Source organism: Pipistrellus hanaki, assembly GCF_964339955.1.
Source record: "Pipistrellus hanaki genome assembly, chromosome: 3".
Taxonomy (NCBI): domain Eukaryota; kingdom Metazoa; phylum Chordata; class Mammalia; order Chiroptera; family Vespertilionidae; genus Pipistrellus; species Pipistrellus hanaki.
The window spans coordinates 15016374-15035112 of NC_140505.1; the positions used below are offsets into that span (position 1 = coordinate 15016374).

At 39.2% G+C, this 18739-nt stretch overlaps 1 protein-coding gene across 9 annotated transcripts in view; it reads right to left on the reverse strand.

Moving 5' to 3' along the window:
• The window catches only part of GTF2E2 (general transcription factor IIE subunit 2), an 82310-nt gene that overhangs the window by 40688 nt on the left and 22883 nt on the right, over positions 1 to 18739 (reverse strand). For all 9 annotated transcript variants that reach the window (XR_014794445.1, XR_014794446.1, XM_084877067.1 and 6 more), the window contains exons 4-6: positions 13703 to 13810; positions 11180 to 11362; positions 5909 to 6002 (exon numbers count right to left, since the gene is read on the reverse strand). Coding sequence is in view for 7 of the 9 variants with exons in the window: in XM_084877067.1 (XP_084733193.1) it covers positions 5909 to 6002; positions 11180 to 11362; positions 13703 to 13810 (385 nt within the window). In the remaining 2 variants the exon portion in view is untranslated. The remainder of the gene's footprint in view (positions 1 to 5908; positions 6003 to 11179; positions 11363 to 13702; positions 13811 to 18739) is intronic.

The following is an 18739-nucleotide window of genomic DNA, read 5'->3' on the forward strand; positions in this document are numbered from 1 at the left end:
AAAGACACACGCCTTCCTTTCTGCTAGGCCTTTAGTGTGTGGAGGTGGGGTCATTCCATTGTCAGGACCTGAGCTTAGTTTGGAATTTATTGCTACCATTGTTACCCATAATGCACCACAAGTTTCAAATTCCTCTAGACATAGAAGCTCATTTGCTAGAGGGTTTTTCTGTGTCTGCTCAGCCTGTGGTCTTCCCTTTATGCTGCACCTAAGAAGGTCTGTTAGCCCCAGGCTCTTGCACTTCCCTGCATTGTTAACTGCTAGCCATTTCGGTTAGCCCGGTATGGGGGTGGGAGTTCTCTGTTACTATCATTAAGCCTAGTCTTGGGCAAGCACTGTGTTCCCTGGTGACTGGGGAGTGGCCTCCTCAGTGTCCTGCCCTGCCCTGTCTCCTCTGCTGAAGTTCTGGACCCAGCACAGCTTTGCCCTTTTTTCCTGTAGGTAGAGGGTTTTCTTTCTGATCCCCTCCCACAGCAGTTTAAGGCTTTGTCTTCTCATAGGAGAGATAAGGGGAAGTCAGGGGGAATTCATCTTTCCTGAAGCATCTACTTACTGCTCCCTCCTCCAGACCTGCCCAATGAAGGCAGTACGCCCACCCTACCCCTATCTTTTTTTATAGACATCAAATAAAGTCTGTGGAGTCAGGTGCAAATTCCTATGTATCTGCAGACTCCAGGGGTTCTACACTGTCTTGCTAGTCCATACAAAGCCTTTAGCAGTTCATTGAAAAATTCAACTGACCTGGTTGGGGCGCATGTGGGAGGCAACCAATTGATGTATCTTTCTCACATCAATATTTCTCTCTGTGTCTCCCCCAACTTTCCACTCTTTCTAAAAATCAATGGAAAAAATATCCTTAGGTGAGAATTAACAAAATAAAACAAAAACATGAAGAAAAAATACAGGATCAAGTCAGTTGTTAACATGTATATTTTATGTTAAAATTGTACTTCTTTCTCAAAAAAATTTTTTTTCCAACTGAATTCTTATGGGCACTGTTCATTTTGTCTGTCCCAGGTAAACAAGAGCTTCTATTCCATCTTTCCTAAATGCTTGCTTTACTTAGATTTGAGGTCAAGTAATGGCCCTGCAACCTCAGCTCTCCGCTAGATTCAAGAAAATGGTACATTTGCAGCTGTCTATGATTTGTTGTTGTTGTTGTTGTCATTGTTATAAGGGTAGGAACAATTCTTTCTCCATTCTAAGTGAAAACTAGAATTCCCAACTACCTACCTTTTAACCACATTTTACACATTTTTCTAATTCCAAGAAGGCACAAAAATTGTTTTAAAATGTACACCATAACCAGAATTTTATTTGGTTTACCATAGCTATTGAAGGAAATAAGTCACATAAAATAGTTCTTGAGTTTTAACCATGATTTTTTCATGAATGTGGAGAAAGCACATGCTCAGTTGACAAAAGTATTGAGAAAAAAACATGTTTTTCTTTAATTTTATAAAATCATTGCAAGAAAATACAAATTAAAATCAGGACAATCTTTGTTTTCTACAAGGCAGGCAAAGTCAACTAAAAACATCCAGTACTAGAGAGGGTGAGGAAATGGATACCTTCTCATACACTGCTGTGAAGGATAAACTGGTTCAAATTTTATAACGGGTATCAGGCAAGCTGTTGAAAATTTTAAAAATATGCCTATGTTTTGACCCAGCAATTCTACTAAAAACAAAACAAAACAAAAAACTACAATAAGGAGATAATTAGGCAAATGGACAATTATATTTATGTGCAAGGATTGAGCATTATTTATAATATCATATAGAAAAAAGTTAAAACAAAACAAAAAAGCAACCTAAATTTCTATCTGTGAAACATCAGAAAAATGGTTTACAGTACATCCATAAAGACTGAATAGCATATAGCCATTAAAAATAATAAAACAGCTGAGACCGGTTTGGCTCAGCGGATAAAGCATCGGCCTGCGGACTGAAAGGTCCCGGGGTTTGATTCCGGTCAAGGGCATGTACCTTGGTTGCCGGCACATCCCCAGTGGGGGGTGTGCAAGAGGCAGCTGCAGCTGGTCAATGTTTCTCTCTCATCGACATTTCTAACTCTCTATCCCTCTCAATTCCTCTCTGTGTAAAATCAATAAAATATATTAAAAATAATAATAATAATAAAACAGCATCAAAGATTCTAGGGAAGTAACTACTGGGAGGGGTCCTGAATTTTAAGAGTCAAATTGAAACTGTTTAAGCTTCCAGGCATAAAAGAACAAGATACCAGCAAGGGATAAAGTCATCTGCTTTGGTGAAGTACCAATAAACATTACATAACTGTAAAAGGTTAGTGCAAATCTAGATCTGAGGCAAATTATGCCTCAGACTGCTAACTTGGCTTTCTTTGCTGTCTAATCAAATACAAAACTTACAGATCCACTGAGTCAATCACCAGATAACTAAGTAAAGGTAAATAAGTAACCAGATAAGATTAAACACCGAGTATTTTGGTGCTTTTTTCATCTTTTCAATGCTACTAACAACAGCTAACATTACTGTTACTATTATTCTTTATTTTGCAGGATTTATTTTTAAAATCTTTATTGTTGAAAATATTACCAAAGTGTGTCGTCCCCCCCCCCCAAATTAACTTCAACCAGTCCGCTCCTGTCCTGCCCCCAGGCCCTCACCACCCCACAATTGTCTGTGTCCACATATTTGCATATAAGTTAATTGGTTGATCTCTTCCCACCTACTTTTCCCACTGTTACTATTATTCTTACTATATGCCAGGTTCCATTCTAAGCTCTAAGCACTTTTATTAATATTAACTGATGTAATCCTCTTAAGGGCAATAAGATACAGGTACCATTATTCCTATTTTACAGATAAGGAATCTCAGACAGGGGTTAAATACCTTGCCTAAGTTAGTAAGGCGCACAGCTAAGATTTAAACCTACAGTTTGACTATTCAGGCCATCCTCTTGACCACTGCATTTATACTGCCTCTAAATTAATAAGATCCTGATTTAAGGAAATACTAAATGCCTTTGTGAAATTAGATACATACCTAGATCCAACTATTCTGTGTTCAGTCAAATTCTATTTGATTTGTAAAAAATCAAAATTTAATTTTTAAAATTACTATACAATAAATTCTCTTCTTACTTACACTCTCATTGTAGGATATTTGCTTCTATTACAGAGGTAATAAAATATGATTCTTCAGAAACTGAATACTTGCTCACCTAAGATTTCTACTTTATAGCTAAGACTGCCACCTAGTGGGCCACAGCAAAAATCTTTATCAATAAAATCGAGACAAAGAACTTTAAGGTACAAAATACAAAACACATAAAAATAGGAAGACAAATATTAAGATACTAGAAGCCTGATGCACGAATTCATGAATGGATGGAGTCCCTCAGCCTGGCTGGCGATGGGGGGCCAGCAGGCCGGGAAGGGACGGCAGGAGGGCTCCAGGGCAGGTCCAGCCTTCTCGCCCAGTCCCCATCGGCCGGACTCAAGCAGCAGACTAACCTACCGGTCAGAGAGTCTGCCCCCTGGTAGTCAGTGCGCATCATCATTGTGATTGGTCGAGCGGTCAGCGACTTACCATATTACACTTTTATTATATAGGAATGTATCAACTTTCAATGAGACTTTTCTAGAAGCTCACATTTTCCGTAATTAACAAAAACTCAGATTTTTTTTTTTTAAATTAGAGATTTATGAAATACTGACGCTTTCAACTACAAGAAAAGTGCCTCACCCCTGAGGTTCCTGTGGGTAACTGTTCTCCCTAGGGCCTTACAGCACTGTATGAAGATCACAACGACAATATGCACCATGTTGTACTATATGTGTTCCTGGGTCATTCCTTCCTCAGCTTATAAGTTCAAGGACAGAAACCTCATTCACTTCAATGTCCCTTGTATCGATGAATGGCTTGAATGCAAAAGTGCATGAAAAAAGTTTGAAGAGCCCTGGCTGGTGTGTCACTGGTTAGAGCATCAGCTCAGGACCAAAGGGTCTCAGGTTCGATTCCCAGTAAAGGGCATGCAACTGGGTGCAGGTTTGTTCTGCAGTCCTGGTCAGGAGTCTGCAAGAGGCAACCAATCTATATGTGTTTCCCTCACACCAAGGTCTGTCTGTCTGACTGTCTCTCTCCCCCTCCCCCACCCCACCTTCCCCTGCACTCTATCTAAAAACAATGGAAAAATATCAACTGAGGATTTTTTAAAGAGAAGTCAGAAGACTATCTTAATTTTTCCCTATTTTATAAACATAAGCTGTACCTTTTTAAAAATCCTCACCAGAGGATAGTTTTTTATTACTATTGATTTTTTTGAGAGAGGTAAGGACAGTGGAAAAAGAGGAAGAAAGAAGGAAACATCGATGTGAAAAACATCAATCTGTTGACTCCCCTACTTCAAACAAGAACTGAACCCATAACCTAGGCATACACCCTGACCAGGAATCGAACCCACAACCTTTTGATGTACAGGACGATGCTCCAGCCAATTGAGCCACAGGGACAGGGCCATATATGCTGTACCTTTAATAGAATTCTCAACCCTGGCAACTTGCTCCCCAGGGAACATTTAGTAATGTTTGGGACCTTTCTGATTGTGACAGTTTGAGGGAAAGTATGCTACTGGCATCTAAAGAAATCAGACATGCTGCTCAACAGCCTATAGTGTACAGTGACAACCCCAACACCAAAAGACATTATTCTGCTATAAATATCAACACTAGCAAGATTGAATGACCTGCTTCCTCCCAACCATTTTTCCTAGAAAGTACAGATTAATAAAAAATACCAGTTTACAATGATAAACTGAGCCTAGAACCCAATTGTTTTATATTAGAAACTTATTTTTATATTGGTTTAATACACACAGGATTTTTCTAGAAACATACAGTTTCTATAAGTATATAGAATATAGTATGATTAACCTTTGTAAATCAAAGCTGCACTTTTTATTTCTCAGATCTTTACAAAGAATTCTTTATCATTTAAAGGAAAATACCAATTATGACATGTAAGTTGCCAATGCATCACAACTGTATTAGTCTATTTGTAGCTATCACATTGTAGACAAAAAACCCTCCACAAAAACAGTTTTACGAAAAGTAATTTCACAAGGTAATCTGATCATAAATTCCTAAATGGGCAGGTCATGGTGGGCAATCATATAATATGATAATCAAAAGAGAAGTTACTTACGAGAGTATCAGTCACCAACAACTTTTTCCCAACATGCATAAAGTTTTCATATCAAGATATGAAGTAGTATTTTAAAAAATAATCAAGAAATAAACTTTTTTTTTTTTTTTTTGGTACAACTGAACTACAAGCATAAGAAATCATAAAATACAAGCATCATGTTATACAGGCAGTCCTCGGGTTACGTTGGACTCGACATACATCGTTTCGTGGTTACGTCACCATCTCTCATTTACAGTCTTTATTTTAAAAAAATTCTGTCATATAGACATATGTACATATGTGCTTTATGTTTTTTATTATTTATTTACCACAAGTAAAGGTCAGGAATTGTTATCTTTCTTTTAAATTTTTTTTACTGTTTCACTTCATTACTGCTGTGTGTGTGCTCCATGTGAGTGATGAGGTGCTTTGTAGGTGGGTTCCAACTTACGGCGAAAATCATGTTATACTGCACCGTAGGACCATATCTCCCACGTAACCCGAAGACCTACTGTATAGGCAAACTGCTATAGCATGATTGCAAGTGCTACAATTAACCTGAACTCTTTCAAATTACATTAGGAGTTATTAGCTCTGTTCTAAGAGATGACAATGCTTAAAGAAAAGAAAAGGCAGTATTATAAAATTTGAGTTATAAATTGTATTATAAATTTTGTCACCTTAAATTTGTAACATACTTGCAAACTAAAGAAAGTATTACTACAGAAAGTCTTACCTTCGTCCACAGAAAATTGACAGCTTTTATCATTGAAGAAAAGAATTTTCTTCTTATCAGGACGATTTACAAATAATATCTGGTCCCCTAAAGCCTTCAAAATAAAGAAAAAATTTTCAGTTAACTCCAAATTACTTTATCAACACCATCAATACCAATTATTCATTCTTTCTTTCTTTCTTCTTTCTTTCTTTCTTTCTTCTCCTCCTCCATCAATACCAATTATTCTTTCTTTCTTTCTTTCTTTCTTTTCTTCTTCTTCTCCTCCTCCTCCTCCTCCTCCTCCTCCTCCTCCTCCTCCTCCTCCTCCTCCTCCTCCTCCTCCTCCTCCTCCTCCTCCTCCTCCTCCTCCTCCTCCTCCTCCTCCTCCTCCTCCTCCCCTCCCTCCTCCTCCTCCTCCTCCTCCTCCTCCTCCTCCTCCTCCTCCTCCTCCTCCTCCTCCTCCTCCTCTCCTCCTCCTCCTCCTCCTCCTCCTCCTCCTCCTCCTCCTCCTCCTCCTCCTCCTCCTCCTCCTCCTCCTCCTCCTCCTCCTCCTCCTCCTCCTCCTCCTCCTCCTCCTCCTCCTCCTCCTCCTCCTCCTCCTCCTCCTCCTCCTCCTCCTCCACTCCTCCTCCTCCTCCTCCTCCTCCTCCTCCTCCTCCTCCTCCTCCTCCTCCTCCTCCTCCTCCTCCTCCTCCTCCTCCTCCTCCTCCTCCTCCTCCTCCTCCTCCTCCTCCTCCTCCTCCTCCTCCTCCTCCTCCTCCTCCTCCTCCTCCTCCTCCTCCTCCTCCTCCTCCTCCTCCTCCTCCTCCTCCTCCTCCTCCTCCTCCTCCTCCTCCTCCTCCTCCTCCTCCTCCTCCTCCTCCTCCTCCTCCTCCTCCTCCTCCTCCTCCTCCTCCTCCTCCTCCTCCTCCTCCTCCTCCTCCTCCTCCTCCTCCTCCTCCTCCTCCTCCTCCTCCTCCTCCTCCTCCCCTCCTCCTCCTCCTCCTCCTCCTCCTCCTCCTCCTCCTCCTCCTCCTCCTCCTCCTCCTCCTCCTCCTCCTCCTCCTCCTCCTCCTCCTCCTCCTCCTCCTCCTCCTCCTCCTCCTCCTCCTCCTCCTCCTCCTCCTCCTCCTCCTCCTCCTCCTCCTCCTCCTCCTCCTCCTCCTCCTCCTCCTCCTCCTCCTCCTCCTCCTCCTCCTCCTCCTCCTCCTCCTCCTCCTCCTCCTCCTCCTCCTCCTCCTCCTCCTCCTCCTCCTCCTCCTCCTCCTCCTCCTCCTCCTCCTCCTCCTCCTCCTCCTCCTCCTCCTCCTCCTCCTCCTCCTCCTCCTCCTCCTCCTCCTCCTCCTCCTCCTCCTCCTCCTCCTCCTCCTCCTCCTCCTCCTCCTCCTCCTCCTCCTCCTCCTCCTCCTCCTCCTCCTCCTCCTCCTCCTCCTCCTCCTCCTCCTCCTCTTCTTCTTCTTCTTCTTCTTCTTCTTCTTCTTCTTCTTCTTCTTCTTTACCTTTAATAGGCAACCAATCTATATGTGTTTCCCTCACACCAAGGTCTGTCTGTCTGACTGTCTCTCTCCCCCTCCCCCACCCCACCTTCCCCTGCACTCTATCTAAAAACAATGGAAAAATATCAACTGAGGATTTTTTAAAGAGAAGTCAGAAGACTATCTTAATTTTTCCCTATTTTATAAACATAAGCTGTACCTTTTTAAAAATCCTCACCAGAGGATAGTTTTTTATTACTATTGATTTTTTTGAGAGAGGTAAGGACAGTGGAAAAAGAGGAAGAAAGAAGGAAACATCGATGTGAAAAACATCAATCTGTTGACTCCCCTACTTCAAACAAGAACTTCTTCTTCTTCTTCTTCTTCTTCTTCTTCTTCTTCTTTTTTTTTTTTTTTACAACAAAGGACTCCCATTTCTTTTAACCCTCAGTATATCAATTTCAATTCTTGAGTTTCTTAAGCAGTTCTGACCATAATTAAAAGTTGATATTTCAAGATGTTTATTCTTAAAGGTCTTTCAAAGTACAGAAAAAAATACCTATTTTAAAAGAAACAGAATAAAATTCAGTATGTGTGACAATTACAATTTGGGACCACAGGACCTTTTTATTAATCTAAGAAAAATGGTCAGATTTTAGTGTTTTTACTTTTCCCTCTACCTTGAAATACAATATTTTGCTACTTACTCATCATTACACCTCAATTATTTCCAAGTATGTTTTAAAAGCTAAAATAAGAAAATGGAAGAATGATCAATCACCTAGAATTGTAATGCTACAGTGAAATAGCCACATTTCAGTTTTCTTATTGCCCAAATTACTGCATCATCCACCAAGAAAATATAAAAGACTGGGGAGACTTTGTTGTCTTTCACCTTTCTTGAGCACAGCTGACAATTCAGAATTTATTTTCTACTACTCAGAGCAATGACAAGAAAACTGAAAGATGTTTCACTATTATTAATGAGTGAGAACAAGAATGAAAAAGCCTGAGAGCAGCACTTTAGACCAGCGGTCACCAACCGGTGGTCCGTGGACCACTGGTGGTCCATGAGGTCTGAAAGGTTGGCGACCGCTGCTTTGGACTCTACTGACAGTAAAATGCATCACAGAAATGGTCTCAAACTAAAAGTGCTTAGATGATAATACCACAGATGAATAATCTCAAGCTTACAAATCAACGTGAACAACCTATTTTGAAAGACATAAAGAAAATAAGAGTATTTTTTTTTAAAATATATTTTATTGATTTTGTACAGAGAAGAAGGGAGAGAGACAGAGAGTTAGAAACATCGATGAGAGAGAGTCATCTATCAGCTGCCTCTTGCACACCCTCTACTGGAGATATGCCCACAACCAAGGTACATGCCCTTGACCGGAATCGAACCCGGGACCCTTCAGTCCCCAAGCTGACGCTCTATCCATTGAGCCAAACCGGTCTTGGCAGAAAATAAGAGTATTTTTAATCAGTTATTCAACAAGAAGACTTCATCATACAAAATTGTGTGATAAGAATCTTTGCCATCTCACTTTGCTAAAAGGACATATAATAATATTCTTTCATCTTTTTGATGTTTGCCAATATATACTTGGTACAAAGGGTTGCTATGCTAAATCCTTATTAAAATATTGACTAAATCTGTTTTTCTCTATCCCTTTATTTTTATGTAAATTATACATAACATGGCTTAAAACATTTTTGTAAATAATAAAATAGACTTCACTGCACCCAGGTATTAAGAATAGAATAAACATTCTGGGTTCAGACAATTTAGAAATAATCCCTCCTAAAAATGAAATAAGCTTAAGCTCTAATCCTTAGGAAACACAGCCACTAAAGATAAAGTATCAAAGTAACTTTACATCACAAAATTACCTAAAATAGAATAAACAATTACCAGTTTATGTCACTGTTCTATTAAGAATGTAATGAAAAGCCTATTGCATAGTAATAATGCTGGTCCCTAAGAAAAAATTGGAGAAAAAAAACAAAAACAAAAAACAAAAAACAGCCCTAACTGGTTTGGCTCAGTGGATAGAGCGTCGGCCTGCGGACTAAAGGGTCCCAGGTTCGATTTCAGTCAAGGGCATGTACCTTGGTTTTGGGCACATCCCCAGTGGATGGTGTGCAGGAGGCAGCTGATGGATGTTTCTCTCTGATCAATGTTTCTCTCTATCCCTCTCCCTTCTTAAAAAAGTCAATAAAATATTATATATACCACACACACACACACACACACAAAAAGAGGAGGAGGAGGAGGAGGAAAAGGAGGAGGGGGAGGAGGAAACATAGCTAGCACTCTCATCCGTTAAGCTAGAATTCAGTAGTTCTACATTTTTAACATCTACAAAGTACATAATTCATATACTTTGGTCACATTTTATTTGCAGCATTTCTGCAGGTTAAGCTTACCAGTAGATACTTTTTAACTTAAAAATCTTAAAAGGGTCAGGCTTCTAGCAATGGTCAAGTAGCTCCTAAGAGACCAACCTAACCCTCACACAGAAAATTACTATACATTCTGGACATTTTCCAAAAAAGTAAAAGAGCTAAAAGAATAAAACAGATCATATGCCACCCACTGTAGAAAGGAAAGTCTAAAATGCAGTCTGGCCAAGATACCTGATCACTTAAAAACAAAACCAACAAACAAAACATTCTTTGGAGGTGTAAAGCAGAATCCTGTTTTACAATATTCAGTAAACAGAACATTATCTAACAGAAATTTATTAGATATATGAAGAAACAGGAAATTCAAGAGACAAAGAGTCAGTGCAGACCAGCTCCAAGAAGCAACTATATAAGATATTATATTCAAGGGGGTAAAAGGAAATTTGCTTGTAAAGAATGAAATTTCAAAAAAGAAAGCATAAAGAATAAAGAGTCTAGAAATGAAAAATATATTATCTAAAATAAAAAATTCACCAATTGGGCTTAACAAATTGGAAGTAAAGAAAAGTTAGTGGACTTAAAAAACAAAAGACAGGTTGGAAACATATTTATACAGAGCCTCAGAAATTTGTGGGATAACACCAAAAGGTCTAATATATGTAACTGAATTACCAAAAGATAGAGGAGAGAAAGGAGTAATTTTTTCCAACAGGTAACAAAAATACTGAACCTGCTTACAGGTTAGCATCTATCATCATTAACTGTGAAGAATAGAGTTAGACTAAGCAGCCTTTTCCTGTGAGTTTCAAATTTAAACAGGAAATGTAATCTGTATGACTTTTAAATTCTCACTCAAGCATATGTTTTATTGATTTTTGAGCGAGACAGAGACATCAATGCAAGAGAAACATACATACATCAGTTGCCTCCCGTATTGCGCCTGACCTAGAATGGAACCTGCCACCTTTTGGTATATGGGACAATGTTGTAACCAACTGAACCACCGGCCAGGACAAAACTTTCCAGAAACATTCTGAAGAGTCAAAAAAATCACACATATAATCACAAAAGGGAGCTGTCACAGGTACACAAAAATGGCTGTGCTCAGTAGCACAAACACAAATTTCAAACTTTCAACTGCCCCACCACAACCACAAGTATATATGAAGAAGGCTTTAAAAATAAAAATTTAGCCCAGCCAGGTGGCTTATTTGGTTGGAGTATTGTCCCGTACATCAAATTATTGTGGTCCAATGCCCAGTCAGGATTCATATGGGAGGCAACAGATCAATGTTTCTCACATCAATACTTCTAATATCCTCAGGTGAAGATAAAAATAAAAATTTAAAAATTCTTGCTTTTTAAAAAAAGTGAAATGACATTATTAATTCAAATTATATTAAAGCATAGAAAGAAAAGTTACCTTGACAGCTTTCTGGGAATTGGGCAGTCCTTCCTCTATGTCTTCTAGAAGAATTCCTCCTAAGCCTCGCTGGTCATGCTTATCTAAGAGCCTAAGCAGAGCCTTCTTATCTTTTAAGTTGTACTTGGGCTTGAAGGCATACTTCCCATCTATTACTTCAATTTTGGGATTATTGACTAATGCCTGTAACAATGACACAATTGTAACATATTAACAAAAAGAAAAGCTCAAACTCTACTAATTATTTTAAAAACACAATACCCAATTAATGGCAAATTGAAAGTATCTTATGTATATCAACTAGTAAATCTAAAATCCTGAACATCCATGATCCAAAATAATAGACTATAGAGATCAGCATGGTGCTCAATTTTTATAAAAGAAAATTAATTAATTATATAAATTATTTTGATGAGAAATAAACCATTTTATCACAACTACTTTAAAGAAAGCTATACCCATATTCTTTTGGAAAACCAAAGAGGTAAGAATCAATAAAACAGCTATTAACATTAATAGACAAAGTAAACTGGGTATTGCCTATCCCACTCTCAAAGTATATAGTTTATTGCATATTGCCATTATGGGATAAACACTACATTGAGATGAAGATATCAACAGCCAGTCTGCCCCACTTGGTATCAAATAGCAGCTGTGGAAGGAAATGAAAAGGACCAAACTAGTGCATGTAAGAATGAAACTGAGAGGAACATAGGAATTACTGAATACAATTGTGTTCCTAGTCAGTTCTGTTGTTCAGCAAATATCAGAAGAAAACTCTTCAAGAAAGAGCAACCCTATTTTCTTTTGCAGCTGCCAGCCTGACCCTGAAAGGAGAACAAAAAGAAACAAAGGAGGAGGGAGAATAAAATAGTAATAAATGTAATCTTTAATATCTGTAGTCTGTGAAATTCCAAGATTAGGTATAGCAACAAAATTTAAATGTGGATTATCACTATTTGTATATCATTAATACAATGAGCTACAATGATAGTGATTAACTGATTCATTTATATTATGAAAATCAAGAAAATTATTTCACTTGGTAAAATAAATTAATTGAATTATATTGTAAGAATTTTACATTTGGTCTTTCAAATATAGCACTGGTCCTAGAAAACAGTCTTCTAAATTGTCATTTCATATTTAAACAAAAAAGAAGCAAATATCTGAATTTTTAAAATTGTTATCCATTTCCATATTAGCATAGTCACTGATTGGTTTGAGATTCCTTTTCTTCCAATGCTGTGTTTATATACACAATGTTCATAATTATTCTTCCAAGTTACCTAGTAAAGGCAGTAACATAAAACTATCAAATCATACTACTAGTAATACTCTTGCTATCCCTACAATACCTCATGCTTTCAATGTCCCAAAACACTTATAAAAACCAATACAATTTCCCAACACATACATTTTAAATTCATCAATTCAAAATAAGCAACAATTATTTAGTAAAAAATAATGGAGCCTGGCCAGTGTTGCCAAATGGTTAGGCATTGGTCCATAAACCAAGAGGTCCCTGGTTCCATTTCCGGTCAGTCAGGCACATGCTCAGGTTGCGGGCTCAATCCCCAATAAGGTCGTTCAGTAGGCATAAGATCAATGATTCTCTCTAATCTTTGATGTTTCTATCCCTTTCCTTCTCCCTTCCTCTCTCTAAAAATATCAATAAAAATGGATTTTAAAAAAAATTAACACAAAAACTTGCTGGGCCATAATGGCTCACTGACTGTCAACCTGTGAACCAGGGGATCACGTTTTGATACTCAGTCAGGGCACATGCCCAGATTGCACAATCGGTCCCCAGTAGGGAGCATGCAGAAGGCAGCAGATAAATGATTCTCTCTGATTGATATTTCTCTCTCTCTCTCTCCCTTCCTCTCTGAAATCAATAAAAATATTTTTTAATTAAAAAACAAAAATAAATGGAATACAATGGCTGACTTTTTATAACTTTTATACTAAAGTCTCTGACACTTTTAAGCAGATATATAAGATTAGAGGCCGGATGCACGAAGATTCATGCAATAGGCCTTCCTTCCCCTGGCTGCTGGCACCAGTTTTCCTCAGGCATCTGGGACCCAGGCCTTCACTACAGACGGAGCCTTTAGTCTTTGCTCCAGCAGGAGCGTTGCTCCTATAGCTCCCTCTGTCCCCCACCCTGCCCGACATAGCAGGTGCCCCGCCCACCCGGCCACTCCACGCCTGCATGCATGCTGCCCAGAGGCCCAGAGCAGCTGGGGGGAGGGGCCCCTGCCATCTTTGTCAGGTTAATTTGCATACTCACTTCTGTTTGGCTGGTGGGTACCATGAAGTGACAGTCAATTTGCATATTTCTCTTTTATTAGTGTAGCTTGTATGAAAATAATCTTAAAATGTTTACAAAATAAAGACTCTCTACCAATACTTTTATGAAAAAGTGAAAACAATTATCAGTCTCAATATATTAAAAACCCTATAGTATTTATTTCACGATAATCAACTATTTTTTTAATAATATTTTAAGCCTATTCTTACCTCAGACATTAGCCATTGTTTCTGCTTGAGTCCAATATCTAAATGTTGTGTTTCATCCAAAATTTCTTCTAAAGTTAGAGGATGTGTATCTCCTCGCTGATGACGCGTCTATTTGGGGGAGATAATATTGGAATTCTTCAATGCTAGATGCATTAAATAATAGTTACAAGTAAATAAATCATTTCAGCAATGTAGAACATGCATTATTTGAAGTAGGACAATTATAGTGATGAAAAAAATAGACTATAAAATCAGACAGAACCAGATTCAAACTCAGAGTCCTATAAAATCAAATGTTAAACTGAGAGAAAATATTTGCAACATCATCATAGGAACTAATCTTCCTAATATTTTAAGGGTTCCAAAAATCTAACAGGAAAATAACCCAAAGAGAGGAACACATAAGTCACAGAAAAAGAAAGCAATGACCTTAAATACAAAGATACTCAACCTATACCAAGAAATTTTTTTTACCTATTATGTTGGCAAAAATCCACGACTGATGATAAAGGCTGTAAGAAAATATACCCTTGCCGAAACCAGTTTGGCTCAGTGGATAGAGCGTTGGCCTGTGAACTGAAAGGTCCCAGGTTCGATTCTGGTAAAGGGGATGTGCCTGCAACCAAGGTACATGCCCTTGACCGGAATCGAATCTGGGACCCTTCAGTCCGCAAGCCGACACTCTATCCACTGAGCCAAACTGGTTACGGCATAAAAGGAGCTTTTTTGTTGCTACCTTTAAGTTCTTGGTTGTATAAGATCTTCAAAAAGACTACACAAGGGACCGTTGAAAACTTTCCAAGAATCAATTAACAGGCCACCTTTCACATGTATTTTTTCCTCTCTCAAAGAGGCCCTACCCTCATTCAAAAAAAGGGGTAAAACTTTCACTTCCACCCAAATTTATAATGCATTGCCAGGAGATGTAATAAACTCTAGCGCCTCAAAAAAACACAAGTCAGAAAAATATTTGGGAAAAGCTTTTATAAAGATAACTGAGGTGTCACAGACTACCCACTATTATAGCTTCTTGTCCTTTTCAGCATTATGTATTTTTCCAACAGTTCAAAATGGGATATTCTGGCCCCTAAGAGGGCTTTCTAAATTCTGATACATTATAGTTCATGGGCAATTGAGAGCAATTTCATTTAAAGAACTCTGTCTCTTCTATCTCCACACATTCCACCTCCATGCTGTACTATCCAAGAAGGCATCACTCTTTGGAAGAATCTAATTAGAGCAAAGGGACCACTGGTAAGAAACATCTAATAAAACTCAATTGTTTCAAGTATTTAAATATGTCATTTTCTTCAGCACATTCCCAAAATTCACTCCTTGAATATTTATTAGCTTGAAGAAAAAGCACATTGAAAGAGCTGAAACAGTATCAAGTAAGGAGGCTGATTCTTTTACATATAACAGAAGTATTTTCCAGGACTACCAAATTGTTCAAATTATCTCCATAAAACCCACAAAAACAGCATACAAATTATTTTAGATTAAGTGTGAATTACTCATTGTGAAAGTTTAAAACCTATTTTGTCAAATCCTATCATGAAATTTTTATTGTAATTAGATGTAATTCTCATTACATCTTCTAACCAGTTTAATATTCCTACCTCCTATTACAAAAGTAATAGCTAGCTCTAAGACCAATTCTTTTTTTCTAATATTTTCATTGATTTTTTTTTTTTTTTTTTTTTTTTAGAGGAAAAAGAGAAACATTGATGAGAGAGAAACATCCATTAGCTGCCTCCTGTATGCCCCCTTCTGGGGATTGAGCCCACAAGCTGGGCATGTGTCCTGACTGGAATCAAAACAGTGACCTCCTGGTGCATGGGATGAAGCCCAATCAACTAAGACACAACAGTCAAGGCCCAATTCATTTTTAACAATACTTATCCTTTTCCATTAAATATCCCAAAATAAAGTTATTAATATAGTTATTTCTGAATCACTCCCTTTTATTTATATCTAAAAGCTGAATATCAGGGACCAGAAGATAAAGGCACACACTTTCACAAAAGCAGTAACACACCTTTTTCCATATCCCTTACTTCATAAGTATTTTATTATGTAATTTACTACAGGCCCTGTGCAGGAAATTCATGCATGTGGGCATGGGGGGTGTGGCCTTCAGCCAAGCCTGTACCCTCTCCAATCTGGAACCCCCTTGAGGGATGTCTGACTGACTGCCTTGTGGGATCCTGCCCAAACGGGCAATCAGACATCCCTTCTCATAATCCAGGACTGCTGGCTCCCAACTGCCTGCCTGCCTGATTGCCCCTAACCACTTTTGCCTGCCAGCCTGATCACCCCCTAACCACTCCCTGCCACCTGATCGACACCTAACTCCTCCCCTGCAGGTCTGATTGCCCCTAACTGCCCTCCCCTGCCTGCACAGACACCTTTAACTGTTCTTCCCTGCCAAACCAGTCACCCCTAACTGCCCTCCCCTGCAGGCTTGAACCCCTGCAACTGCCCTCCCCTGCAGGCCTGGTCGCCCCCAACTGCCCTCCAGTCAGCCCAGTCACCCCTAACTACTCTCCCCTGCAGGCCTGATCGCGCCCAATTGCCCTCCCTTGCAGGACTGGTCCCTCCCAACTGCCCTACCCTGCTGGCCATCTTGTGGCAGCCATCTTGTGTCCACATGGGGGTGGCCATCTTGTGTGTTAGAATGATGTCAATTTGCATATTACCTCTTTGTTATATAGGATGACTCAATGTAACATGATAAGCAGCCTATTTGTTCTTTAAATTATTATAAAAATTGATATATTAATTCTATTTGATCTATATAATTTTCATCTCAATTACCTTAGTAATATCTTTTAGTATGCATTGTATAATTTATTTCTCAGTAGTTTTTATATTATTTAAAATGTATAGTGCCCAGCCAGTGTGTCTCAGTGGTTGAGCATCAACCTATGAACCAGGAGGTCATGGTTCGATTCCCAGGCTGGACACATACCTGCATTGTAGGCTCGGTCCCCAGGAGAAAGCAGGCAGGAGGCAGCCAATCAATGATTCTAGCTCATCACTGATGTTTCTCTCTCTCTCTCTCTCTCTCTCTCTCCCTCTCCCCTCCACTCTGAAATCAATTAAAACATATTTAAAATGTGTATTAACCTATTTATTTGAACTTAAAAGTAGGAGATATTTTATGATATAGCTGGTTGGTTTGACATGGAGACTAGCTTCGTTAATCGAGAAATACTTCCCATAAATCAAATAAGCTAAGCCTTCAGCCTGAGGGTTTTGACAAAAATGTATTTATATATATAAGATAAAAGCATTTTATGAAAAACCACATTGGCAAAGGTGTACTGAAATTAGTATTTTTATTTTCTCAACCACTTCTGATTGTAACAGATTACAGAGTGCCTACAGGGGAAGAGGGAGAAATGATATAATGAGACACTTGCTAAGTCCTGGTAAAGCCTTTCTGATATACTCCTGGAAACTAAAGAAGTCAATGGTTAAGGACCAGGTAACAAATCCCTTGGCAAGTTAGGCAGTTCACATCATTTTGTTTTCAACAAAACTGAAGGAGGGCCTAACAGAACTATCAACTGATGGATGGTTGATGATAAATCACTAAGTGAATTTTGGCATATAACTTGCAAGATTTTGCTATCATAAAACTCCCATTAGAATATATGTTTGTATACCCATTTATTTCTCAGCACTTAAACCTACAAAATCTAAAAATAAGAACAGAAATTGCTGCCAAATCCTGTTTCATTCTATCAATAATTAATTTCCCTTTCCCTCTCTCCCTCCCTCCCGCTCCTCACCCTCTCTCTCTCCAAATACAAGAATTACTAATAGAAGAAAAATAGCACCATGCATTTGATTAAAACAAAAATTTTTGTTGTTAACCCTCACCAGAGGATATTTTTTCCATTGCTTTTCAGAGAGATTGGAAGGGAGGGATGGAGGAATGGAGTAAGAGACATCGACAGTGATTGATTACCTCCCACAAGTACCGTGACTGGGACTGGGGATCGAACCCGCAACTCAGGTTAAGTACCCTTAACCAGGAATCAAACACGCAACCCTTCAGTATGTGGGGCAACACGCTAACCACTGAGAACATTAACCAGGGCTCATTTCATTTTTAAAAAATGAATTTCTATTGAATTATTGTTACAAAGTAAATTTTAATCAAAATTTTCATATAAGGCATCCTAATCAACTGTGTGCTAATAATTATGATACCTCAAACCAACGTATTTTTAATACCTAGAGCATTATAGTCACAAGGAAAACATTTCTATTATAATCCTATCCTAATAAGGAGGGAATATGCAAATTGACCACACCATAACAAGATGGCTGCACCCATAGCAGAGACAGGGATCCCATAACAAAAGATGGCTGTGCCCACAGTGGAGGCCGAGTTCCCATAATGAGCCTTAATGAGCAATCAGCAGGGACCTGAGGCTGCATGGCACTGGGCCAGGGCAGGGGACCTGAGGCTGTGTCCCCTGCTCAGCAAGGCTTGACAGGGGCCTCAGGCAGTGTGTAATGGGCCAGGGGACCTGAGGCTGCATCCCCCACTCAGCGGGCCTTGACAGGGGTGGGGCCAGCCGGGTCTGGATCTAGCTCAATGGGGGTGAGGAGAGGCATACGATTTAGAGGCACACATGGGTAGGTGGGGACTTGACTCCAGTTTCCGTGGTGTGCCCCAGACTCTGTCAGAAGGAAAATTTTCATATACATTTTACTAATTTTCTTTCATCACTGACACTTTTATTATAGAGAAAGGGGAAATAACAATATTAAAATATTTCCTCTAATTAATTCCCTTCTAATGTGGACAACTTTCATGCACCAGGTCACTAGCCTATATATATGAAACCCTAACATGCAAATAGACAGAACACTCAGTTGCTATGATGTGCACTGACCAGTAGGGGGTGTGCATGGACCATGGCAGGCTTTGGTAAGCAGGCAGCAGGGCACAGAACATGGCAAGCATCGGCCACAGTGGGATGGTGGAGCAGGTAAGCAGGGGCGCCAGACCAAGGCGGG